This window comes from Syngnathus leptorhynchus, chromosome 10, assembly GCF_054491065.1.
Source record: "Syngnathus leptorhynchus isolate UIUO chromosome 10, UIUO_Slep, whole genome shotgun sequence".
Lineage (NCBI taxonomy): Eukaryota > Metazoa > Chordata > Actinopteri > Syngnathiformes > Syngnathidae > Syngnathus > Syngnathus leptorhynchus.
In genome coordinates, this window is record NC_141204.1 from 11,025,571 (window position 1) to 11,053,234 (window position 27,664).

At 44.7% G+C, this 27,664-nt stretch overlaps 2 protein-coding genes across 4 annotated transcripts in view; one reads left to right on the plus strand and one right to left on the minus strand.

Annotated features, from left to right (window-relative positions):
• The window catches only part of akt3a (AKT serine/threonine kinase 3a), a 39,832-nt gene extending 31,214 nt beyond the window's left edge, over positions 1-8,618 (plus strand). The window contains exons 16-17 of one of the 2 annotated variants that reach the window (XR_015067352.1): positions 5,539-5,650; positions 6,298-6,838. The gene's annotated coding sequence lies outside the window, so the exon portion shown is untranslated. Of the gene's footprint in view, positions 1-5,538; positions 5,651-6,297; positions 6,839-8,111 lie in introns of those variants that run through there. The other variant, XR_015067353.1, reaches the window with a different exon arrangement.
• On the minus strand, positions 99-27,596 carry sdccag8 (SHH signaling and ciliogenesis regulator sdccag8). Of its 2 annotated transcripts, none has more exons than XM_085921456.1 (17): positions 27,307-27,592; positions 26,654-26,833; positions 24,241-24,308; positions 23,965-24,036; positions 23,703-23,816; positions 23,487-23,561; positions 23,323-23,387; positions 23,046-23,246; positions 22,697-22,835; positions 21,999-22,151; positions 21,712-21,846; positions 21,230-21,346; positions 20,563-20,705; positions 10,030-10,157; positions 8,095-8,203; positions 6,938-7,069; positions 99-715 (listed from the first exon to the last, which is right to left on the minus strand). In XM_085921456.1, the coding sequence occupies exons 1-17, from the start codon at positions 27,371-27,373 to the stop codon at positions 607-609; spliced, it is 2,007 nt and encodes a 668-aa protein (XP_085777582.1). In that variant the 5' UTR covers positions 27,374-27,592; the 3' UTR covers positions 99-606. The 2 variants fall into 2 exon arrangements, with proteins under 2 accessions (XP_085777582.1, XP_085777581.1); XM_085921455.1 differs by lacking the exon at positions 99-715 and adding an exon at positions 722-6,391 and having other exon boundaries at positions 27,307-27,596.
• Between the last annotated feature and the right edge of the window lie 68 nt (positions 27,597-27,664).

Here is a 27,664-nt window from a genome sequence, read left to right on the forward strand (position 1 = left end):
CAATTTTACCCAAAATGAAGAACCCTTTTAACGTTTAAATTAGAGTTCATATTTATAAAACAGTCATCAATAAAAACAAATATTTTAATGTGATTCAATCAATTATTTTTAATTCAATTTCCTCTCAGTATGGGGTTAAATTAAACGTGCAAGGGAAATACAAACAGATTTTTTTGTTAAATATGAATCGTTTTTTACTGGCATTAAAATACAACACAATAGCTCTTTATTATTTGTAGTGCTTTCTCTATAGCTTTTGTTGTAAAAACAGAGATAGAACTACAAAAAACATTTGCAGCAACTAAAAACCTGGCTGAGTATTCTTTTAAAAATTGCAATATAAATCAATTTCATTAAAAAAAATCTTGCATCAGAAGAGTCTGATTATAAACAATTTAATGTTTCTCATTCAGTACTACTAAAAGAGTTTGAGAAATGTGTTTGAACATGAAAATAAAGTTACTATTCTATTCCAGCTTTATTGCGATCCTGCTTCAACGAGGAACAAATGCACATAAGTAAAAACTGAAAAAGAGTAAAAAAATAACTGATGTTGCTACTTGAGATGCACTCAGAAATTCAGTTAAGTCACACGCACACATCGTGTTAGTTGTTTAGTGGTTGTGTGTGGTTGATCATCATGTGGTTCTGTTTCGCCAGCAGCTCACACACCTGCTGGGCGCTGCTCTGGCAGTGGCGGTCCAACTGTTGAAGCCTACAAACAACACACACAAACAATTATTTATTTACTACTGCATTATACAACATCATTTGCTATTGTAGGGACATTTTGACCTGTGAAAGGACCCCACCTGCTGGACTGTGTGCGTGCGTGCGAGCATGTGTGTGTTGGTGTGACAGCAGTGAAAAATCCAAGCAAGTTTAGCTGGGGGGCACTCCGCAGTAATTTCCCCTGACAGTCTTGATAATGACACCCGCACGCACTCAGTGGCACACGTGAGTAGTAGCCCACAGCTAGTGTCGATATAAAATGTGTGTTTGTGGTTGTGTTTATTTACAGGTGGGAGTGCAACCTGTCCTGGGGGGGTTAGGGTTATATTTGTGTTGTTCAAAAGCCTCAAATGTATTTCAAGGCGATCGTCACCACATTAATATGCTGACATGTCAGACAACAGCAGAAAGGAATTGAAGGTGGTTCAAGTGGTGTTGCAAACCCTAATTTGAAACCCTAACCCAGTGGTTCTTAACCTGGGTTAATTTGATCATTCATGCATTGTGTTGGTTTTGTTCTTTGAACAAGGCGATGTTCATGCACGGCTCATTTTGTGCACCTGTAGAAAACATCTATGTCTTGAATTTGAAAGAAAAAAAAAAAAAATTCACTAAAAAGGGGTTCGGTGAAGGCACATATGAAGCTGGTGGGGTTCGGTACCTCCAACAAGGTTAAGAACCACTCCCCTCCCAAAATGTAAACCCTAATTTGTTTCCCGAGTTGCAAAAGCTCATTTGAAACCCCAACCCTTGTTGCAAACCCCAATTTAAAACCCTAACCCAAATTGCAAACCCTTATTTAAAACCATTATCTGAAGCGCTTATCCCCACTTTTGGTTTATACTATTAGATGTCGACCGACAGGCGCTTGCCTTCATCTGTGCTCCGTGCGCGCGTGCTGCGGGCGTGTTAACAACACATATTAAAATGTTACACTACTGCTGTTGAAACGGCAGCATGTTGTCCTTTATGAGGCGTCCTCGCTGACATTGCACGCTTGCAAAGGGTGCAGCTTGCGAGGCCTCTGGCCACTTCTGCCGCCGCACTGCTGCAAGCCGACAAAGCTGCAAGCCGACAAAGCTGCGCTACACCACCCAGACTGCACGAGCCCGCCTGAACCACGACGCATAAAGGAGAGAGGATTAGAGATGCAGGACATCAGAGGTGAGGACAGCAGTGCTCACTCGAGAAATGCAATGTAGGCAGAAATGGACAAGGACAAAATGGGTCAATTTGACCCAGTTTCCTGAGTTGATCTAATTTTTAACCCAAATTGACTTTTCTTGCACTTGTATGCTAAGATGGGGACTAAGTGCGCCGACGACAAGAATCCTTTAAGATATTTGAACAAGTTGGTTTAATGCTAACTCGCGGCAGTCTCCACAGTAGCCATTACCGGCCACTGACATCCTGTATCTGAGAGAAGTGAATTTGGCTGGCGGCCGGAGCTCAGGCAGTAGAACAGATCATTCAAAAACCGGGAGGACGGTCGTTTGAATCCAGCTCTGTCTGAGCCATGTCATTGTGTCTTGGGCAAGACTTTTCACACACTTTGACTCCTTGCCAACTTCATTTGCAAATGAAAAGTTTTTGTAAGAAGTGGTGTCACTCTAGCTTCTGGGCCATGGCAGCACACACTGTGTGTGTGCGTACGTATGTGTGGCAGGCGCCCAGATGAAGCAGCCCTCGCCCCCCAGGGCTCGTAGCGCGCCGGCGGTAGCAGCAAGCCTGTTCCTTCTTCCCGCGGCCTGTCGCGACCATTTGTTCCATTAAGCAATCTCCTGGAGCCTCTGGTGCGCGCACACACATACACACACACACTTGAACAACTGCTTGCACAGCTCATGGCGCACATGGGCCGCCATTCCTCCTCCAGACGCACGCACCATCCTTGTTCACGGAGGCCATATGGCTCAGTCAAGCCTGTGGATCCGCACACACATCTGCGCATATTCTGTATGTTGCGCCACCCATACTCTTCGCACACACACGCATAGTGGATAATTGTGTGTGACCTAAGCGTGTGTACGTGGTGATAATTGGTGAGGCGGCCGGCGAGCAGCTGTGCGCTGACTAAAGGTTTGCGTGGTGTTCGCCACCGCAAAGAGGACGGCGAAATCAACGCCGAGAAGATGTGTGACAGAAGGAGACGAAGAAGAGGAGGAGGGAGATGAAGTGAGGGCCGACATGTGAGTGTTGCACTCTTGGAAACAAAGATGGACAAAAGGAAATGAGATTTCAATTTCAGCTTTGGAAAGATGCGGTTGCTCACGTTTTGTGTAATATCATTTGCCTGCTTTGTTCTTTTAGATTTTATTTAAATCACTCACTAACTATTAATTAATCACTCATTGTTAGATTATTCAATTATTCGAATGTTGCAACTTCATTTCAAATGTAAAAGCAATGTGAGAGAAAATATTTTTACTATTTTATTGCTTTATTTGACAGGGACAGTGTGAATCAATGTATATTTCTGTAGATGCATCAAAATTGGCCAAGGGGTAATGAGGAAAGGTGTGTGAATTGTCTTGCCCAAGGACAATACAGCACATGGCTCAGACAGAGCTTAGTTTGAACCACCAACCGTTTCTAAACAAACCACTCTACTGATTGAGCCACGGCTACCATAGGAAAATGAATCACCTTTTAATGTTCTACAAATCATTTGATTGTGTTTTTAATTGTTTGTAACATTCCATTTTCTATACTTTATTTATTTTCACACTGTGATTAACATTCAGCACTTGTTTTGAAAAAACAACACTTTTTTCAAATTGAAATGCCAATTATCTTTTTAAAATGGTGCAATATTTTGTGACAACTAGAGAATGCAATTTCTGGAGAAATTCCGTGTGAAGTCAAAGAGGCTGAATAAAAACTTGGGAAATGCTTCAGAATGATGTCAAATGATACTGAATGACAGGAAATGTTATACAATGACTGAAACTGTTGAAGTTCGAACAGTACAAATTAGTAAAAAATGAGGAAACTGCAGGTGAATAGATAAATATTTAGAAAGACTAGAAAGCGAGAAAAAACATTAAGTGAGAAAACCAGTGAGCGAGGAAAATTAGAAAGCAAAACAAACCGTAAGCGAGAAAAAAATGTAGGAGGGAAAAACCGTAGGCGGGAAAAAAACGTAAGCAGGAAAAACGTAAGCGGGGAAAAAAGGTAAGCAGGAAAAAAGGTAAGCAAGAAAAACCGTAAGCAGGAAAAACTTAAAAAATAGTGAGCGAGAAAAGCAGAAAGAGAGAAAACCTGTGAGAAAAGTGTTACCGTTTAAAGTTGGAACAGGTTGAATCGGTCCAAAAATGTAGAAATTAGAAGGGAAAAAGAATTTTGCAAAAGTTCGCGAAGCTTTGCACCAATTTTAAAGTTGAAAATGTGTAATTTTTGGTAAATGGGAGGTCTTGGAACAGGTAGGCACAAGATGAACAGTTTAAAGTTGTAACGGGTTGAATCGTTCAAAAAATGTAGAAGGGGAAAACTACATTTTGTAAAATTTTGCGCACGTTTTTAAAGTGAAAATGTGAAAGTATTGAAACATGGCAATTTTGGGAAGGTTGAAAATCTTTCCCAATGTGAATTGAATTAGCTGAATGATGTGAATTCCAAATGAGAATGATGTAAATGTGAAATGTTCAATGTGCCATTAATGGTGAAATTTTGGCTGAAAATGTGTGAATTTTGGGAAAACTGAAAATTTTTAGAATGAAAAAAAAATGGACGCACCATATTTGGAATATGTTGAAATTAGAATGAGGTGAATCAGAATTATGTCGAAGTAGCTAAGTGTAAAAGAGTGTTCAGAAAAGGTTGAATAATAAAGAACAGGGATAACAAGTGTTATCCTTATATATCATGACATTCCATTTAAAAGTAAAACAAATTTTAAAACTCAACTTAAAACCCCAACAATAGCCCGACAAACAAACAAAAATAGCTCGATGTGTATCCTATATCATGACATTCCATTTAAAAGCAAAACAAATTTTAAAACTCAACTTAAAAAAAAAACAACAATAACAAAAATAGCTTGATGTGTATCCTACAATTTTGAATCTTCATATGAACTCCCTAGTGTCTACGATAAAATATTTTAGGTGGAAAATAATGAGTTTGACACAAGACATTCCGTTAGCTACAGAACGTAACAGCTAATGACGGGCATCAAACAAATATAATTGAGAACATTAACAGTATTTATCGAGCAATGTGTTCTAATAATATGTTCCATGTTGGTTTGTAACCACTCTTGGCCACTCCATCACCCCCCCCCCCTTCCTGCTCACGACGTAAACAACACAGAAATAGTCAAATAAATAATGAAGTGTGTGTTAAGAAACCCCTGTGTCGTTTGGCAGCAGGCTTGGCCCGGTAAAAATACATCAAGCTGATTTTCCAAATGTTTTGCTCTTCGCGGCACAGATTGCAACGAGGGGAGGAAAGAAAAAAAAAGGGGGGGGGGGGTGGAGGCGCTGGATGGCGACAGGGCCGCTCACTCGCCTTGTTAGCGGGTTACATCTCGAAAGGCCTCGGGGCACTGCGATGGAGCATGCTGTGATGCGTTCAAGGGCCCTTTGGGGGAGGGGGGAGGGAGTAACATTCAGAGAGTCCAAGGCTGAGATGAGCGCACACACTGCCGTCGTTCGATGTGTCATTGCGGCTGGATTTGCTGCTTCATTCATGTTCCGCAACGGCTGTTGATAGCTAACTGCAAGTGTTCACGTTTTGTACTGAAAAGTGAAATCAAAACCAGCTCAACTTGGACAATGAGTCATTCTTTCTTTCCACTTTTGGCAGTACAAAAGAGCAGAGTGACAATTCCGTCCATGAATCTGTGCATCCACCTGTTGCCATTCATACCAAATGATCATTTTGTATTCAACTAAATGGGCTCAAATTTCACACAAAGGTGAGTTATTTTGATTTGGTAATGTGTCTCCACATTTCTCAAAATATGTGCCGTGGCAGAACAAACGTTGGCAGACACTGCCTTTCATGTACCCACGTTGAAAATCAAGCCACACCCCAAACAGATTTTTTTCAAAATATTGTTGTAGCTCTAAAAACCTTTTCAAGCGGCTTTAATTGTCATTTAAAGGCCCGCAAGCAGCAAACACTCAACGCTAAGCAAATCCATCCACAACACCAACTAAAAAACAACAGCAAAGCTAAAAGAAAAACTGTGGTCAGGCGTGTCCAAAAGCAGAAGAAAAAAAAAAAAGATGTTGACATGCGCGGCAACTCGCAGGAGAATTCATCGACTGAGCAAAGTGTCAAAGCACAAAACACAATTTGCTAAATGCCAACGCTGATTATCATCGTTCGGCCGGGGAAGGCGGCGCCAAGTTTGGGAGCCAGCTTCCCGGCCCATCCGCACTTGGCAGCCGCGCTTAAGCGAACCTCCCGAGGACGCACGCAAGAACGATACCTTCTCACCGAGTGAGATTGTTTTTGCATGCAGCTGCCCTGTGCTCGACTTTTGCTTCTGTTTGTCTACTTGGCCACAAGTTCACGAGCGGGTGGGAGGAAAATGCCATGACGTGTGCGTGTGTCTAGGTGAGGTGCTGATGCAGAGCTCCTACAGAGTGGGACGACGACACCCACACGCTTTGGGCCACATGGGCAGAGGCAGGCGACTGGCCAAGCGCCCCTGTGGAGACACACACACGCACACACAAAGACTCCCGCACTGCAGCCAAAGGCAAATCTGGAAGCACTTTATGCCGTTCCAGAATTGTCTATGAACTCCACCATAGTTTAAGCATCAGCAGCCGTGCCATTTACATGTTTTTTTTCTTTTTTTTTTTAGGGGGGGGCATTGTGCATGATGTCACAAAATGACACCTTCTCGTTAACGAGAAAAAAAGAGCATAAACACATAATTTAGCTAGCTTATAATAGTATGCATTTTTTAAAAGTTTTTTTGATGAATAAAATTATCTTTTTTTCTTGTAATATTGCAATCACCATCTTTTCAAGTAAAAAGTATAATTTTATCCTGCTCATTTGTTATTTATGTTCTCTTAATTACGACTTCTTTGTATTTTCAATGAATGCCACGTTGATTCTCAACATATTTCAACTTTACTCATGCGACAAATATTTTCTCTTTTTGCTCTTAAAACGATAACTTTATTCTCCATGACTAGTCAGGTGAAACGAGCTAGCTATGTGTTGATTTTGCGTGTGTGCGCACCTGTTCTTCATGGTGTGGTGCACGCGTCCATGCTGAACACACTGTTTCTCCATGTCGGAGCAGCGTGCTCTCATATTCTTCACTGTGTCCTGAAGGTGGTGATTCACCACAGCCAGCTGCTCCACTTCCCGCCTCCAAACAAAAAGAAAAACAAACATTTTAAATGTTACAAGTCAATAAAAAAAGCTGCATTTTACACAAATAAAGATGTAAAAGTACTGCTACTACTTCAACAACTTTTAAAAATAATAATAAAAAAAAAGTCTTTATCCAAAGTACTTTCTTTTCTGTAATAGCACGGCTTGACATGCAAGGTGAAAAGTGTCCCAAATGCGTGAGGTGCACTTGAACCTTGAGGGCACCCGTAGCCCATTTTCTGCTTCAACAGCATAGAGCGGACCTCGTCAGCCCCAGCGTGAGTTTGTGTATTGTCACTGTGGCGGTCCAGCAGGACTTTAATCGCTACACTTGGCTTGGACTCCAGGAGCTCAAACAGCCAGAGGCCCACACACACACACACACACACGTGTGTACACACGCGCACGCACACACACACACACACACACACACAGACACACACACACACACACACACACACTTAGTGACGCCACCGTTTTGCGGCTCACCTACCGACTGAATGACCATCTAAGGGGAACGGCTTTTATCATTTTGTAGCCTTCTTCAATCTGTGTGTGTGTGTTGTGGCTGGTGAAGCCAGCGCGGGCTGTCTGTCAGGGCCAGATTGGAGGCCGTCATGTGACTAATGCGCAGCACAGCTCCAACAGCTGACAGAACGCTGGGCCCAGGGTCACTGTCGTACACGTACTCACACATATGTATGTGCAACACACACATATACACACACACACACACACACACACACACACACACACACACACACACACACACACACACACACACACACACACACACACACACACACACAAACAACAACAGGCAGACATGTACACATGGCAGATGGAGGGGCAGGCAGGCCTGCTGTGACTCCACTTGCATCAGGTTGAACAAGAAAACAGGTCAGGCAGGAAGGGAACATGTAGCATGTAAGATAGTCACGAAACAAATACAACACTCTGCAGTACGATATAAAAATGTCAACCGTACGAAGATTCATCAACACGATTTGTGGCATTAACCTTCTGTTTCCCGTCAGCTCTTCCAACGTGGCTCCCAGCGTGCGACACTCCTCCTTCAGCTTCTTGATGAGGGAATTCTGGGAAGACAGGAGTTTGTCCAGCTCGCCGGCTGCGGACACACAAAGCAAACACTTTGCTGCACTCTACTACCACTAAAGAATTTGACAAAAAATAATTAAAAAGTGCCTCCTGGCGATGAACTGCACACAAAAGCTGCAGCAAAAGTACATATGTTTTGACATTGAACGTTAAAATACGACGTTGTCTGGTGCTTTGCCCTTTGCCGCCTTGTCCTCTTTCCGAGCAGGCTTTCATCCCGCCTTTGAAATTGTGCGCTCACCAGCATATGTTTGCTCTCCTTGGGAAACAAACAAATCCTAACAATGGTGTCGTTTTTGGACGGCGCCGATGACGGCCCCACCTGCTCTCGCATCGGCGCACCATCAGGCACTGGCAACAATCAAATAAAAAGGACGACAAGGCCACGTCTTTGAAAAGTTGGGCCATTCCTTTTGTTTTCATCATCGGAATTTCAAACTTTATTCTCACAATTATTTTTTTTTTTTCTGTTGAAGTTTTTTCAGTTAACGTAAAATTTAGGCCTTTTTCTTCTGTAAAATACATTGTCACAATAAAAACAAACTTTTTTTATAGCCACAATATTTTTCTTTTCATCTTGCAATATTATTGCATTTTTTAACGACTTCATTCCCATAGTTGTTTATTAGTGTTGAATATGTATCAATACTTCTATTTGACTTCCATCCCAAAAATGTTCCACATGCCAAACATGGCAAGTCTGTAATGGTGCTTGCCTAACTTTGACGAGCTTCATCTGGTGGGCCCGCATGCGCACACACACACACACACGCAGTCTTGGCCATAGTGCGAGAAAGTTGGGATGAAGAATGCTAATTAGGCGAGCGGGCTTTGAATATGTCTGGCCGCGCGTAGGCCAAAAAGAACCCTGGGACACAGAAAGCCCGGCAGAACTGGCACTGGAAACAAACAACAGCCAAAGCCATGGGGGGACAAGGGAGGGGGAGAAATATCTGATGTCATCTCGAGGCAATTCTGTATGCATGCATTTAAAAAAAAAAAAAATAGGAATATGAAAAAAAAAAAAAAAAGGTGGTGGATGGAAGGAGAGCAAAAAAAAAAAAAAAAAGCTCATTATGGCGCTCGTCTGTGAGAGCAGCGAGAGGAAGTGATGCAAGTGACTAAAGGATGGCCACCGTGCCCCTCCGTCTCCCCCCTCCCTCGGCGTTTCCTGCTGTGCTCTGATGTCAGCTCTCTTTAGACAACATGTGTGGCACTGCCACATGCCAGGAAAGCAAGCCTTTGTTTACACCTCCTCTTCCCGCCAAAGCTCCCTCCTTCTCCTCACTCCCTCCACTGGCCTCCTTTTTGTCTTTGCAAGTAGCAGCGGGCCTCCGAGTTGCAAAGGAAAAGCGCAGGTAAGGAAAGGAAAGGTGGCGGCAAAGGAGAGGGAGGGGGTGAGGAGCCAGATGGTGCCACAGATGTGCAAGCAGCGGTAGCTCCGATGTGCACTTTACAACTCTTAAAATTGGTTGTTTGCCTTGGTACAATTGGGCTTTTCTTTTTTTTATGAATTGTACATTTTCCATTTTGAGATTTTAATTCTGACAATTTGAGTCCTTTTGGAAAATCAAAGCATTTGTCTCGTCAAATCACTACGACAGCTCTGCATGAATTTGTGACAAATCCAGGTGAGGAGAAGGAGCCAGATGGTCTGACGCTGGGACGCAGCGGGCACTCTGACCCGTCCGTCCAGGTCACCTTCCACGCCACCACATCCACCTCAGAGGCGCCTTGCTGCTGCGACCATCCATTTTCCACGGCGCTTACCCTTGTCACAGGGTCACAGGGAGCGACAGCCTTTCCAGGCTCAGTCCTGGTTTTGGAGTGACTGACCTCTCTGCAGGTGCTGTGTCTCCGTTTGCTCCAGCAGCGCGGCCATCTCGCCCTCACGCTGGCGCCAGGCGCGGGCCGCGCACACCATCTCGTCCTCGTGAGCTCTCGCCACCGTCTCGCTGGCTTCTCTGGAGGCGCCGATACACAAACACAAGGATGCTCAGTACAAGTGGAATTCACATCATGAGAGTCAAACTGCCACTGGAATGAATCAAATTGCAATAGGCCCTTCCACTGACATCAATCAAAATGTTTTTGGAAAACAAAACAAAAGAGAATTAGCGTGCATATTGCAATGTGTGTGCCTTTGAGCGGTGTGGCCAAGTAAGTGACATCAGAGGGTTAATATCCATCCATTTTCTGAACCGCTTTGTCCTCACGGGGGTCGCGGGCATGCTGGAGCCTATCCATCCGTCATCGGGCAGTAGGCGGAGGACACCCTGAACCGGTTGCCAGCCAATTGCAGGGCACACAGAGACGAACAACCATCCACACTCGCATTCATACCTAGGGACAATTTAGAGTCTTCAATCAACCTACCAAGCATGTTTTTGAGATGTGGGAGGAAACCAGTCCCCGGAGAAAATCCACGCGGACACGGGGAGAACATGCAAACTCCACACAGGGAGGGCCGGAGGTGGAATCGAACCCCCACCCTCGTAACTGTGAGGCGGTCGTGGTACCCAGTGCGCCACCGAGCCGCCCTAGGGTTAATATCGATAACCAAAACTAAGGCATTAAATCAAAAACAATGATTTCATTCAAACTTCATTTAAAAGTTGGCAAAATAAAACAAAGATTAGATGAAGGCCCCAAAATTAAAGTATTAGAACTGCACTCTCCTTCCTGCTCAACCACAGGGCTGTCACATTTGCACCACAAACGGGAAATAGCAAGTCGACAATGTTGCGTATCCACGTAAACGCATGGTGACACACCGTCGCATCACTTTTAATTCCTCCCTCCGACGCAGGTAGGGCCGTCACAAAAAAGGTGCGCCGGCCGGCCGTCTGTTGGAGGCAAACTTTCCAAGTCCAGCCGCGTGCCAACAACAGACGCACACAAAAGAACGGGAGAAACTACAAAGACGGGGAGAGAGCGAGAGCGATGACAAATAAATACAACTCTTCCTGAAGTCCAAAGAGGCGCTAATGAAGAGAGAATTCTCCAGTTCAAGTGAAAACTTTTCTCCCCTGCAGCGCTTGGCCTGCATCTCTAAAGTGACCGCGTCTGTCGGTTCCATCCTGCCTGCCTTCCTGCGTGTTTGTGTGTGTGCGTTCTCCTGCTGTCCTGCTGTCTGGGGTGTGAAAGCGGGTGGCGTTGCCGTGCAGGGGACGCAGGGAGACCGAGTGTGTGTGTGTGTGTGTGTGTGTGTGTGTGTGTGTGTGTGTGTGTGTGTGTGTGTGTGTGTGTGTGTGTGTGTGTGTGTGTGTGTGTGTGTGTGGGTGAGCGGGACACCCGCTGGGTTTGAACAGCAGCCTGAGCCACCAAAGCGCACACCAGGGCTCAGCGGGAGATGGCGGCCAGGCTATGCCAGCCATTTGGTCCTGCAAGAGGTTCCAGGGGGGCTGCGTCTACTTTTGTGTTTCTATCCATACGCGCGCCATTGAAGAGCAGGATGAGGAGGAGGACGGGGCGCTCACACCAAACCTGTTTACCCACCAATTAGCATCGGATGCCACGCCAGAAAGTTGCAGCAGTCAGCAACGGCGGGCCCACAAAAGCAAGCAAGCAAGCTAGCTAGCAAACGAAGCGCCGCCGCCTCTTTGTCGCAAAACAACTTCAGAACAACTTGCACAACCTGACACCTTTATGCAAGCGTGTTTTTCGTCAAGACCTGAAAATGACAAACAATATTCAGTGGAGTAGGACCACGACAATTTGGGGAAAGAAGGACAGAACTCAACAAACAAGAAGAAGACATTAGAGAAGACACGGCGATGGCTTCTTCATCACTAAAAATGTTTTCTCGTTTTTTCGGTACCTCCTTAAGTAAGTCAATCCCTCAGCATGCATTCTACACCGAGGAAAAAATATGCCAACAGCACTTTGACAATCGCGCCATTTTATCACCCCAAAAGAGAGCACCACACACAGAAACACGGTTAGTTTTTAGCTAGCTAAAGCTTTTATGATGGTGACAGTTGTCGACATGGATTGTGTTGGATCTCGAGGTCCCGCTGTTCAACAGAAAGTAGCTGGAGGACAAGTGAGGTCACCAACTGGATTGTCTTCATCTGCTTGAGTTCAATTTGATCAGATCCAAGCAGCAGGCCATTAGCATAGAACCATCAAAGGGCCTCCAGTTTGGGGGCTGGACAGGAACCAGTGTGTCGGCTCCATGATATGGCAAGCCCTGATGCGGGCGGGGGAGCGGACTCACACACGCACACATGCACACGCACACACACGCGCATACGAACACGCACACACACACGCGCGTACGAACACATGCAGCTCTGGACAAGCGTCAGTTAGCAGTCGGGCCAAAGGCCAAAGCTGGGATGTTTGTGGCTGAGCAGCCAGGTGCAGTAGCTGCTGGGTAAAGAGAGAGCTGGGGGGGGCTTACTGGGCAGAACCGGCGTAAGTGGGCACTATTCAAGCTGTCGACCATTAGACGAGGGGGGGGCAGCCCGGCCCGGCCCGACCCAGAGTTTGCGGCGCCCCGCGGTGCCGGCGACGTCCGGCGCCAGCAGCGCCAAATGCTGCTTTATTAGAGGAGCGGCACAAATTGGAGTCAGATGGTGGACTTGGAGGAGACACTGATGTTTGTACAAAGAGCGACAAGCACAATGACGCTTTTCGAATACATCACACAAAGTCACACTAACATGCAGCAAGTTTGTGCGAGGAGACCAGCAGTCACACTGATGCCATTGTTTGTCAAAGTGACATTGGCTCAATCCCACTCCAAAGAACAAAATGTGTCACTCATTCTGGATGATTATGTTGGCAATTTTATGATTTCTAATCTAATTTCACGACATCCATCCATTCTTTGAAGTGCTAAAAATGTGTAACTATGTTTCATATATGCAACCTGGAAAAATGAATAATGACGTACAAACAAATACGATGGATACAAGCTGTGCTATGTAATGGTATCATCAAGTATCAGTACTCAGTATCGGCAGATACTTAAATGTAGGTACTTCACAGTCATTGTACATGTCGCTATGCGCCACTGTTTGGCTAGCACCATGTAATTGCTTAAGTGAAATTAGTATTCTTAAAAATATAGTTTTGCATCCTGTACTCTACTAGCTGTTGCCTATTTCTGTTTTTCCATCCACTTGTGATGATTCATTGCAGGTGGACTATTCCACCAGACGCAGCAGCTATATATGACGGACAGGCACAGCGTCAACATTGATATGTAAACTTTGCCTGCGAGTGTGTGCGGAGGGCTTTCTCTGCCAAGCCCTTGAAAAGAACACGACAGAGAGGGAAAAAGAGCGTCAAACGAAAATGACATATTGAACATCATTTATTGACGCCACGTGTAACAAATGGCTTTGTGTTTGGTTTTTGAGCACGCCTCCGGGTCACGCCGACATATGACACACAGAGGCGGCCTGATGTAGCCCGCAAACCCTCTTCATCTGTCTCTCTCGCTTTCTCTGCATCGCTCTATCCTCCATCCCATCCCCACATGCCTCCTCCCACTCTCTTTTTTCCTGTAACTAAACTGGCTGTGTGTCTCTCCATCTGCTGGTTCTTCCTTCAGCGGCCATGCACCTGTTCACACCTCCTCTCCTGTTGGCCACCTCCTCCCTTTATCTCTCCATCCATCCCTCCCTCCTTCACTCGCCACAGCGCTGCCAGCCTCGTTCCCTGGCGCGGCTTGGCGCTCTGTCATTCAATCCATCTGTCGGCGAGTCAACTTTGTTTACAGGCGGCGGCCCGAGCCTCTCTTCTTATCAAGGAGGTACGCTCCCCCCATCGCCACTGTAACCCTCTTTCCGCCGAGACACATCGGAATACCGTTAGAACTCTGGTCCGAGCCTGGAAGAACGTTTCAGACATCTCAAAAGCTAATCTATGGCAAAAATGTCCTCTGAGCGGAATCCTACAGTTGGCCAGGATGTTTTCTACATCACACTCAAGCCTATATCGGCTAACTTTGGTCATGCAGGGTCCACTGGACCCGAGCACATAAAACCAACCAGTCGCACACACGAGCAAGTGTGGACAATTGACAAGAAAGTTGTGTGAGGCCTTGTGCGCAGCGCTGAGGGATGGCATGGGTGAAGCGCGAAGGTGGACGGATGGTGGATAGAAGGCGGAGGGGCCGGTTCGCTCGCTTGTGGGTGTCGCGACAGAAGTGCGCCTATGTAGGCCAGTGTCCCGGGGCACACTTGGCTGCTTGGAGAACAGTTGTCGCCAACAGATTTGCCTCCATCTCGCCCGAGGTCTCCCAGTCAGGGATCTGTCGATTGCGCCTATTTTCACAAAGGACGAACAGATTACGGCGCTGTTTGATAATCACGGAAGGGTGCGCGAGGAGAGCTCTTCTACTACTGTGTCAATTAACATCACATAGAGGAGAAACTACCCTAGGTGTGTATGAAATGTGCTATTTAAATAAATAAATTAATTAATTAATTAATTAATTAATTAATTAAATAAATGCAGAACTAAATAAGTGCATAAATAGAAAAATAAAATTGATTTCTCCTCAGCTATGTCAAGTACTTCAATAATCTCTTTTGTTTTTACAAATGGGCTTGTGTGTGGCAGTGCTGTTCTCTTTTCTGACCTGTTTTGTGAAGCACTCTGTCTTGTCAATTTAAGAATGAAAGCTGGTGGATGAAAAATATATATTTTTTTTGATTGATTGATGTTATTTTATAGGCACCAATGGCCCCCGACGAGGGTAAAGATTTTGAAGATAATACAGATGTGATCCAGAACATTCAGTTGGACGGGGGAGACCAACCAGTCCAAAGCAAAGAGCCGCCACCATTTAAAAGCAAAGAAAGAAAAAAAAAGCTGACTAAAATTACCCAATTATTTTTAAAAACATTATTTTAAAGATACTTTCTAAAAAAATTATTGGAGGGATGAATTTAAAAGCATAAGCGGAACAACTAATATCAACTAGTAATTGAGTCAATACAGTCAACTTGTGCTTCTAAAAGCGTGACCAAAAAAAAAAAAAAATCAAGAGTAGCAGACAATAAGACTGAAGATAGGAAGCGCGAGGTGCGGACACGAGGGCACTCTGGCAGCGAGGAGGCGAGAGCAGCGCCGCGAGGTGTCATCACAAGGCCGACGGGCCCACCACTGTCAACATCAGAGCGCATACGCCTTCTCGCTAACACACACACACACACACACACACACACACACACACACACACACACACACACACACACACACACACACACACACACACACACGCGCACACACGCAGGGCTGGCCGAGAGCCCTCCCAGCTGCCCTATCCGTAACTGTCTGATTAGTTGTGCTAAGCAGCCCCTCCCTTGCCAACCACGGTGCCATCTGCTCCCCAACAACATGGCCGCCGACCAGACGCGCACGCGCGCAGCGGGGCCTTCTACCTGGCACGGCTTGGCCGCCGTCACACAGAGACCAACGCATCAAACTCCGCAGACACAGGTGTCGCCCCGAGGTATCAACACTTAACATTTACACAAAGGAAAGACGCGCACATTGCTGCACTCCACTCCAGCTCACCTTCTGGAAATGAGGCACTCAGAGGCCACATAGTACTTGCATCCAACACAATCATAAAAAAACAACAAACCAAAAATTGGGCCAACTTTGAGTGCTTTCCCTCCCTTCTCACTAAAGTCAGCAAAGGCCTGATCTTGAGCGTGTCATTTTTCTTCGCCTTTTCAATTAAAATCAGCAAAGTCTCATTTGTCCAATGTTCACACTAACATTTCAAAAATTGACAAAAATCTGAGCGTGTGTTTACAGGTAAGAATGCCAAAGCCGCGGTCCAGTGTGCATTTGCGCCGCCGGCACCGCTGCAGCCCTATTATGCCGGGCTGTGATTGGACAAGAGCCCCCCGCCGAGTTTGCTTTGCAGCAGTTTTGTCAGATGCTGAATTTGGCCGGGGCCTGCTCAGAGCCAGCCTCTGGCGGGACGCGGCATCTGCTGCCTTCACCTTCCTCATTTACACTTCTCCGCCCTCTCACGCTCACCCGCGCCGCTCTCTCATCTCCGCCTACGCAGACCTCGCCGTCGCCGTGCCGCGACAGATGAGGCGGAGGAGCGCGTAGAGAGAGAGCAGCAACAGCAGCGTGACATGTTTAATGGAGTTTGGGGAAAGTCTCGCCGTCTCGCCGTGCGCTCAAGGTCAAGGAAAAACACAGCAAGCAGCTCAGTGTCGCCATCTTGTTTGTGATCTTGCTCAATAAACAATGCACAATAAACAATAAATGCACATGGAAGGGACAAAACAATCACCTTATAGAGAAAAAGGAAGTGTGTTTTTGACGAAGCAAAAAACCACAGTTGCATCTCTAAATTTTACATCTTAATTCAAAATAATGGAAAATAATGTACAGTAGATAACTGTTCATATTGTATTCTCTGTGTGCTTTTTAGAGGCGGGGCCTGGTGGGATCGCTTGTGACATCGTTGCGTCTCCGTGTGAGCTGTGGGGTCTTCTGCACAAAATGTTTTTTGGTGGGACCAGATTAAGCGATTTTAATTTTCTGTTACTTGTGTAAGGAATGTACTTTAAGACACAGCGTGGAGAGATGTAGAAATTGGAGACTCACTGGACAAACGTGAAGGTTAGAGAAAATAGCAGACTTGATTGAAGCAAATTTACAAGTTTAACTAACTCATTTTAAAAGGCAGAAGTGTAAATATCAAACTCGATTTTGTTTTAATTCCCCAGTCAATCTTTTTCTTTTGTTGCCTCGATACAATGTGTACCCTTCTGGTTTGTACTGTTTTCACTGGGTTGGCTAAAATAAAATTTCAAAACATTAGTACCTCGTGACAGTATTTGCACAAAGGTTATTTGTGTTTACCTCACCACCAAAGAAGGGATGCTGGGACGAGGGCCTCCCTTGCACCGACTGGGAGAATTAGAACTCCCGCTCGGCTGTGACTTTGAGTGCAATTTGAACAACAACAACAAGAAGAAGAAGAAATTCTTATTTCTAAACATTGGCGCATTTTTAATGAAAAATTAATTTTTTTTTATTTTTTTTATTTTTATAATTATTAATTTTTATTAATGAATGAATCATTTTAGCACTATGAATAAAGACACATCATTCTCATTCTACAGGGGTGAGTATGTTTATATTAAAGGAAACATTTTAAATAACATTTTTTTTTTATTATGTTAAAAAAAACATAATTTTTTTATGCTTGCAACAAAGGTTATTTGTGTTTACCTCACCACCAAAGAAGGGATGCTGAACTTTGTCTTTTCAACTTTGTTGAAATTGTGGCATGCAGTGTACACAGGCCACAAACCATGAGAGATTTCTCCACTGAAGGCCTCTAACCACTTTTAACCAATTGGATTTATTTTATTTTTTATTTTACTGTTTCCCTGACCGGCTTTTCAATTCTTCTGCAAAAAATCGAATTAGTTGGACAAAGTGTCCAATGAGTGATGAAGCAAACATGCTCATGATTATGTATTCCTGATTTCACAGAGACGATGGACTTTTTTTTTTTCTTTGTGGGAGGCCTTGCAGACATTGTCCCAAAAACCCAATATGGAGCGGGCTTTACCATCACATACGTGCCTGGCTTGAGATGACCACTAAGGCCGATTTTTCATTCTGGTTGCCTTTGGGAGCGACAAAATTAAGAAAGAAGAGGACAAACGAGAGAGTGAGAAGGAAGGAAAGGAGCAAACAATCAATCCAAACTTGGTAAAGCCCTCTGCTGGGCTGGGGCCGGCGCGTGTGTGGATGTGAACAGAGTGACGAGGATTAGGACAGATCCTGGGCTGTCCAACGCACAGCTGGCTGATGATCCAATCCTGGAGCGCACCAGCTGCCAGGGGACCCACCATTGCGTGTGTGTGTGTGTGTGTGTGTGTGTGTCTGTGTGTGTGTGTGTGTGTGTGCGCGTATAGACACGTGCTACCACGAGTGATGTGAATTTTGCCGACAGACCAAAACAAATACACACTTTTTGTACGCATTAATCGGGGGGAATCAAACAGGCTCTGAATCTGCTGTGATCACTTGTGCCTCAAGGCGGACAGAATAAAAGCGGAGAGGCAATCAAACAGCTCCTTTCCTTCTATCAGGGGGGTCAAATGGGAGCCAAGCCGACAAAAAAAGCTAAGGGCCGCATCCGTTGAAAGAGCCGCGCGGAGCAGCGTGACCCCTGATGGCCTGCGGATGGACATCAACTTTTCTTCACTGGCCTAGTATTGAAATGAAGGGATATTTTTGCCATATTCCAATAGATTAAAAAGCACGTGTATGTTTTGGGTGAAAACTTTCGGATACTGCAAACATTAAGGAGCCAGAGCAATAAATCCCAAGTGCCTTTCAATGCTAATGACCAAAATTGAATTCCAATGGCTGCTGTCTCCTTGGCCGCGCCTGCAGCTGTCCAACATCACAGCGCACATCTGCGGTGCCATAAAACTACATCACACAGTGACGTGAGCATTTGCGCCAATAGTTACTCTGGTCCAGCTCAATGTCTCTGTGTCACCGTGCACACAACCGCTTACCAAACACACACACACACACACACACACACACACACACACACACACACGACAGCTCGCCATGCAGCCACTGTAGTGTTAGCATTGGCCAGCTGACAGACAAACACACTTAAACACAGATCAGAGTGAACAAACGAACACACACACACACACACACACACACACACACACACACACACAGGGCAACACGGTCACATCTGTCCCCATCTCAAACATCTCGGTGGCGGAGTGACAGGGTTGACAACGCGCCCCCAGCGGCTGGCACAGGTCGGGGTGGACGACACCGGTGGCGGCGGGTCGTCGGGCAACAGATGACAGGAGGGGGACAAGATGGTTGAAATAGAAACACAGGCTCCATCTAATTTCTGGATGTCTCCAGCACTAAAAACTGACATCATGAAGCATGGTATGAAACTACTCATCTAAAATAAGCAGTATTGGGTTTTCAAATTACATTTCAGAATAAAACTTTTGGAATAATTAGATGATCGGCCTGACCAAGGGCCTCATAATTTACGAGTTGGGAGTCCCTTGCTTCAACAAAGCTCTCTGTCTAGCTCCAGAGAGTTCCTTTAACTCCTTTCCTTTCTTATCTCTAGCTATGAGCAGAGCTCTCTCGCACCTGAAAAAGTACTCTGTTTAGTTCAAAGAAACGTATTTCTCTTTTAATCAATTCTGTAGCTTTTATCTATGGATTGTGGTTGATCGAGACTGTTTGTCTTTAAGTGTTACAGAAAAGACATATCTGTTGAAGTAGTTGCATAATTGTTATCCCATATTTACTCAATATTAGTATTGTGTGAAAATTTGCAAGAAAGTTGCATTGTTCCACAGGAAAACGACACTCAACACGCTTCGAGATATCTCATCAAGGACGAGTCAGCCAACCAACAGCCAACCGGCTGAGGAGGAGCAGGATAGACTGCAACATAACTGCTGGGATCACGGAACGGCCAAGGCCATGCAGCCTCGCACCACGTAACATTCCTTAGCTAATCAGCGTTGCTACAGCCACAATCTCCCCTCCCTTTAGTGTAGCAACGCCTTTTGTAACCAGGGCAACCCAAAATAAAAGAGGAGATAGCGGAAGAGGAGCTCAGAATTGGTGGAGGACTGTAACTGGACCTTCTACGTAATTCTCCTCGCGAGTAAAACGAATACTGGTTGTCTTCTCCTCTTTTTTATAGTGTGTAAAATAATGTCTGATGGTATTTAGACCTGACAAAACCACACCGTAGCCTTACAAGTGAACTTAATTCAACAACGAGCTGACAACTATTGCTGTCTTTTTATTTCGCATTTATTCAGACACGAGTCAAGAAAAACAAAACACAGAAGGGAAAAAAAAAACATTGAAATATTTCAAATATGCCACCTCTGCTTCAATTTGAGCTCGGAAAAAAATAGATGAGAAAGAGCAGTGGATCCAAGTAAGAGGAGGAAGGAGGGTGGAGCCTGGAGAGAGAGCCACTGAGGCCACGCTGTCCTGCATGTGCATGGTTGTGTGTGCGTGCGTGTGCCTGTGTGTGTACGCGCACGCCAGGGACAAGTGGAAAGGCTCAAGTAGCAGTTTGGCACTGCTGGCGCCAGCGAGTGAGCGAGCCAGTGTGTGTGTGTTGTGTTGTGGCATGCCTAACAGGATTAGAGGTGACCTGGTGGGGTCCAGTTGGTCCCGGGACCACGGCGCAGCGGCTGCCCACGCGCACGCGCTTCCGTTTAATAGGATTAGCCGCTACCTGGTGCCGTTACAGTTGGTGCACGGGGTCCGAAGTGGACCGAGACCGAGGCAGAGGGCGACGCCGCGAGTGCGTTGCTGGCACGCGGAACGGGATTAGGCGCTCACCTGGTGAGGTGCAGTTGGCGCTGGGCGCTCGCCAGCTGTTCGGCCAGGCTCAGGGCTTCGGCCTGCCATTGGCCGCCGTCCCTCTGGACAGCCTCCAGACGCTGCCGGCAGCCAACCAGCTCAGAGCTCAGCTTTTCCACTTCCTGTCCCGCAGAGAGACATGTTGAAAACAAACGCACTCACACAGCGCCGCGTTCAAACACAACTCGTGTGACCTTATGTCAAACGGGTTAGGCTTTATTCTTGCATATTCACAACTCTGTAAATAAAGGTCAGCTCAGTAAATCAGAATAGGATTGAAAAGTTTATTTTATTGCAGTAGTTACCCGTGTCGATTCCTATAGTTTCTGCCTAACCTCTACCAAAATAATATTTTCATTTCATAACCAAAATTTTGGCCAAAAATGTGACATCCTTTAATAAATGATTTGTTAGAAGGTTGACGTAACTATCTACTATTTACATATGTACAAATGTATGGATAAAATTTAAACTAAACTAAACTAAACCATTTTTATACAATTTTAGCAAATAATTTGGGGGGGCATATAATGTGTGTATGGTTCATGGATGTATTTATTTTCAAGTTTTCCAAGTGAAATTGATTAAGTTTTCCCATGTTATCTAAATTGATTACCATGCTTCTGTATATGACAATGTAACCAACCTGTGTGGATTTCTCAAGCTGTCTGCTGCTCTTGGACTTGAGGTCCTGCAGTTCTCGCTCAGCCTCCTCTTTCTTGAGTTGAGCATTGCTCAGTTGATACTGGAGCTCCGCGCAGACCTGAAGCCCACACAAGAGACGATTAATATTAACTTGAACTTCATAAAAATGTGTTCCCTTCTTTCCGAATATACATTATAGTCATCTGCTACTATTAGTAAGATGATTTATAAAGACAAATAGCTCAAACTTGCATGATACTACACTTAAAGTGGTTGAAATATATTTTGGAGGTTTAAGGTTTGACAGAATACAGAGAAGACCATAGTTAGGGTTTTGCTGCCCCCCAGTGGAATTAAGGAGGATTACAATACATGCCTTTTTGGTACCAAAAAAAAAAGTTGAGAATTGTATTGAGTTTGTGGTCATCTTGCAAAAAAAACTGTGAAGAGAGAACATATGCTTATGTGAATCAAGGTGCATACTTTGCTTTTCTCTTGCTCCACATTGGTGAGTTGTTGCTGTGCATCTTCCAGCTGATTGGTCAGCGAGCTCTTGTCGCCATGGAGTCTATCGAGGTGCCCCTCCAGCTCGGTGGCACGTTGGGACAGCCAGGCCACCTGATGCACCATTGGCGTACACACCACAAACTCAGTCAGTAAAAGGGACAGTAGCAAATGAGGAAGTGCAGGCTTATTTGTGTTGGATGTCACCGAATTGTGCAGCTCCACCAAAGTTTGTGGTAATATACAGTAAGATAAGTTGCATTTACCGTATTAGCTAGCTCTTCCTTCTGCCTACGGCCCTCGGTGCGTCCTTCCTCTCTAGCCTCGGCCAGTCTGTCCTTCAGGGCTTGCGCGTCGCGTTCTCTCTGTGTCGTCTGGCGGGCGAGCTCCCTGGACAGCTGCTGGCACTGTACCTCTACCTGCAGACGACAGTTGATTGAGTTGATGGCTCATTGTAAATCCCTGGAAGTGCCACCTCCGTGGCTGGAAGTATGGAAGTGCCACCTCCGTGGCTGGAAGTATGGAAGTACCGGCCAGGCACCTCCGTGGCTGGAAGTATGGAAGTGTCACCTCCGTGGCTGGAGGTATGGAAGTGTAGAAGTGACACCTCCATGGCTGGAGGTATGGAAGTGTGTCATAAAAAAAATTATGTTTCAAGATTGAACATTTTCCACACAAATTCCAAAAGATTCAGGGTTTTTTAGATTTTGTGTTCTTTCTGTAATGTTTAAATATGCCAAAAGATAGCGTCATAACCATGGCTAATCTGTACACCATTTGTTGTAAAATTAGTTAGAAATTAGGTGTTTTGTCTCATTTTAGTTTCATGATGGTTCAAACCACACTAAACTCCAGGCAATTTTTTTTAGGTGAGGGGGGGGGGGCAATTTTTTGGTGACCAGACTTTTGTGAAAATAATTTGAGGTTTTACTTTGGAGCCATTTGTCAATTGCAATAATCCAACCTCAGCTCTGTGCAGGTGGGCCTCCTCGGCCATCTCAACGGCGCCTTTGACTTGCAAACATGCTGACCACTCTCGGTGCTGCATCTCCTGCTGAGCGGACCGTGCCGCACTCAGAGCCGTCAGTAGATCGTCACGCTCCCTGCGAGTGAACAGGCCCCAAAATGTTTTCAAACATACATGAAATACATACCCCCACACTGAAGCTCCTATTTATCACAGGAAGCCATTCATAATTTAGAATAGCAATATATGCAGGTTAATTTTCTTATTAAAAGTTTTATCCCTCACATATGCTTTATAGACATGTTTTGAAAATAAAAATACACTACACTTTGATATGTCTACTCACTTGGTGAGTCGGTCCACAATCTGGACATGCACGTTGTCGGGCGTGGAAGCCAATAGCGCCTCCTTCTGCGCGCACTGCAGACACAAGCCAGCCACGCGCGGCACGCCGCCGGCCCGCAGCACCGCCGCCACCTCCTGCTCACTGCGTCTCAGACGGCCCGTCAGCTCCTGGCACTCATTCTGACTGAGAGACAGATCCCTCCTGGAGGGTGCAAGACCCACAGGAAGGTAAAGTGAAGGCGGAAGATTTAAGCGGCGATAAAAATTCCGAGGCCAACCTGAGGGAGAGGATCTGAGCCTCCAGTCTTTCAATTTGGGCCTGATGCATCGACTTCAATTGTTCCTGACGCGCGCACACACAACATTGAGTGCGCGTAGTGCAAAAAAATATTTCGCGTTAATGGACTCAACTGTAGAGACAAACAATTATGACAGGACAAACCAGCTCATGCTTCCACGCTGTGTAGCTTTCCCCATGCTTGGCTACATAACTGTCGCCTGCCATAGTTTCATTCACCTAAAAACAAGACGGCATATAAAATTACTTAATATGCATCACAGCAAAATGGGCAATTTTTTACATCACATCAATTAGAATGAGTCACTTTCATTTGTGTTTTGGTTGCAACATACAATTTATTTCCAGTTATTTTTTTACCGTGTGCTGGTCCTTGGGAGACGCATCCACGTGTATGGCTTTGAGCTCGGCGCGCAGTTTCTCATTTTCCACCACCACCACTCGGATGCGCTGTTTGAGCCCCTGCTGCTCCTCCTGTCTCACACACACACACACACACACACACACACACACACACACACACACACACACACACACACACACACACACACACACACACACGTGCACACTTTTACTCATCAAGCCAAACCAGCTGAACACACAACAGGATCTTCAAACAAACCTTGAAGAATCGGACCTCAGCCTCCAGGTGCTGGATGTAGTCTGGCGGGTTGTGAGTCACCGGGACCAAGTCCTGAAAATGGATTAGGCCATTTATATATGCTACTAATATATTATTTAATTTTATTTTTACAATGTATGTACATGCATTATATAATAGAGATGTCTCTATAATTTTTTAATCAATTATCTTTTTGAAACAATAATTGAGTAACTAAGTGGACTTGCACCATCAAAAAGATAACGAGACATATCCGGTGTGACATGTTTAGTCTACCTTTGGAGGCGAGAGAGGAGCAGGTATCTCCTTGCCCTGCTTTAACAGGAGACTCTTCAGTTGATTGACTGTACACACAGGCACACAAAAACTTAACATGTCTTGAACTTTCCATTTCACATCATATTACCGCCTCGTGGAATTTTAAATGTGCAGGTACTAGAACAGGGGTGGCCAAGCAGTCAGAGACTAAGAGCCACATTTTTTACTGTGTTACCGCAAAGAGCCACAACATACACACGGGCACACATGTCACACATCAACATGATAATGACAGAAGTTGACTCCTAAGACCACAGGCCAGTCATTTTCAACAATGAACATTGTGTGCACTGTTTCACACACACAAACTCTCAAAGTCCAGAAACAAAAACATAATAATTTACAATAGCGTTTTTTCACTTAATATGCATGTTGCTTAGTGCATTCCTTGCCTTGAACAATCATCTTCAAATCTGGCTTGTATTCCGTTGTTGCTACTCGAAGCAATTCTTTTTGTTGGATGTCTGATACCATTCATTTTAGTTTGTCGTTTTCAGGAGACAAGATTTCAACACCGTCACTGAGGCATTTTTTAACAAACTCCCCTTCATTGTATGGCTTTTTAGCCCATGCAATGTTCCAAGCCAGTTGATGCGATGCAAGCGTGACAGTCTCTGAGTGCTTTGTAATATTTTGGAAAAACTGTACCTGTTTTTCTGCCTGACTTTTCAAAGTGTCCAACTTGCGCTTGCGAAATTCAGTCCCTTTTGGAAAGACCTTATCAATATTAGCATGAAGTGAGCTGAAGTGCCGCTGAAGATTTTAAGCTTTGAAATGCGCTAATGACGTCTGACATATCAGGCAGAATGGCTTGACATTGCGTTCAACAACAAAAAATATAAACTTTCCTACTCTGTTAAAAACGTCCTGTGTTCGTTTTCACATTTTCGTTTAGCTGTGTGTTTTCTCCCTACCATTTTGAGAGTAAAATTGACATTATTTGTTTCCTCGAATGGGTTTGCCCCTCCTCCTTTGCGGGATTTCACCTCATGCGCATACGCATTTTGACGGAAATACCATATTGAACTCAAGCGAAGCAACACGCACACAAAAAAAAACAACCCACAAACACAAATGTTGATATGAATGTAAAAGAGACGCATGTGGCTCGCGAGCCGCGGGTTGGCCACCACTGTACTAGAAGCTTTATGATTGTGGTAACATTGATGCTAATCACTGTTATCACATCTTTGGTGGTTCACATAATATGTTTACATGGATATTTAATTACCGTAACGTCTATGGCCTGTCCATGGTGTCTGGCTTTAGAAGTTAGAACTAGTAAGGAGACGTTTGTTAAAAAAAAAATATATATATATATATATATATATATACAGTAATCCCTCCTACTTCGCGGGGGTTACGTTCCAGACCCACCCGCGAAATGGGAATTTCCGCGAAATAGAAACTAGATTTTTTTTAGCTATTCTTGGAAGATATTCTATTTTTATCGCTGACATCAACCAGCTCGCTGCTAGGGGACTTTCATATCAATGGACTGTGCGCTCCGCATTCATGCCTTAGCGACGAGACTAACAGTGTATTGCTATGTCCAGATGAAGGCCACCGCCGGTGGAGAGTGTTATATCTTTACTATTTTCCAGGTTCTGATGTAGCAAGCATGGTTCGGACAACGACGTGATGGATACTGCTTTATTCCTTTCATCACAGTCAGTTCACTGGCCGTACATCACAACACTGAACGTCCCCGAAGCTCCCCCTCCCACATCCGGGGTTTTCCCACTACGGAACATGAGTTAGTCCAAAATATACAACATCTAAATATACAACAGAGAGAACGCCCTGAAGTCACATGTGACGATAAAGTATACTGTACTGACTCTTTAATTTATTCATTTCAAAACAAGAAAACGACTTTTAAACATAAGCTATCATTATTAAAGGAAAATGAAGAAACTCAAGTGGCCGCAAAACCTCGTGAAATGATGAAATTTCTGCGATAAAATCATTAATTTATTTTTGAAAACCCGCGATACAGCGAAGCCGCGATAGTTGAAGCCGCGAAGTAGGAGGGATGACTGTATATATATATATATATATATATATATATATATATATATATATATATATATATATATACACACACACACACACACACACACACACACACACACACACACACACACACACACACACACACACACACACGCACACACACACATACTAATATCTAACTTAAAAATGTTGTGTCAGTTTCACAGTAAACCTCAATGTTTTTGTGCTGAGGCTAAAACCATTAAATATTGCTTTGGCGCCATCTTAACGCATCTTTGTGTCACAGAAATGTGAAGCGATAAACTTCATAGAGTCAGGCCATAGTCTTATATAATTAAAAATAGTGCTTTGACACCTGCTTCGCTCTGTTTCTTGTGGCTCCACCAAGGCCGATTCTTCTCCGTTGTCGAGGCCAGGATGCCACCACTGCGACCGTCCCCATCCTCACATCTGACAGGATCTTCCTCCTCATTGTCATTGTGGTGGAGATGCTCCAGAGCGTCGCTGAGCTGCTGTAGGCTTTGGTTGGGTCGCTCTGATAAACACAACCATATGTTTATTAGTACCATCCTTACATTTTCTAAAGTGCTTGTCTTTGAGAATGTCTTTACTGTAAACTACAATGACAAACATATTCATACAATCAAGAAAGCATTATTATAATTGCAATGAAGATTGAATATTGGTACATGAGTGCACTGCGTCCTATTTAAAATGTGATTTAGGTGTGCCTAATGTTATGTGACTCGTGACCAGTCTATTCTTTAATCCAGGGGGTTTTATAAGGTAACAGGTGGCTTTAACTTTGAACTGAGACTGAATATGAGTCTCTTAAATAATTAGATGTTTTAATTCGACTCCATCAAGGGCGAGTGGGGAGCACAGTAGTCATAGCAAACTTCTCATTCAGTCCTAAGTAAATTTAAAGATGTTGGCTGTCTAAGACGCGTTGCTTAAGCGACTGCTACCGAGCCATGCGAGCGAAAACACAAAACAACGTCCACTCACGTCTCAATTGTTTCTGGTAAACATTCAGATGCTTCGCTTCCTCCTCGTCCGAATCGAAAGGTTTCATTATAGCACTTAAATGACGCTCACGGAGTAAATGCTGCGATTAGCCATGATTGCTACTAGCAACCCGTGAGAAACGCGTAGCAACCGTCAAGTTGGGTTGCTTGTTGTGGTAACTCCACCGTACCGGAGAGGCGGTGTTAGTGAAGTCGGTGTCACCGCCCGGGCCTAGCATAATTCAAAGCCAGACTTGTGAACAAAACGAGTCAACCCCTCAATGGAACGGCTTCAAGCAAAGGCTGGGAGTTGTAGTCAATAATCATAATGCAAAAAGCAGAACGTAGAGTGCGAGTGA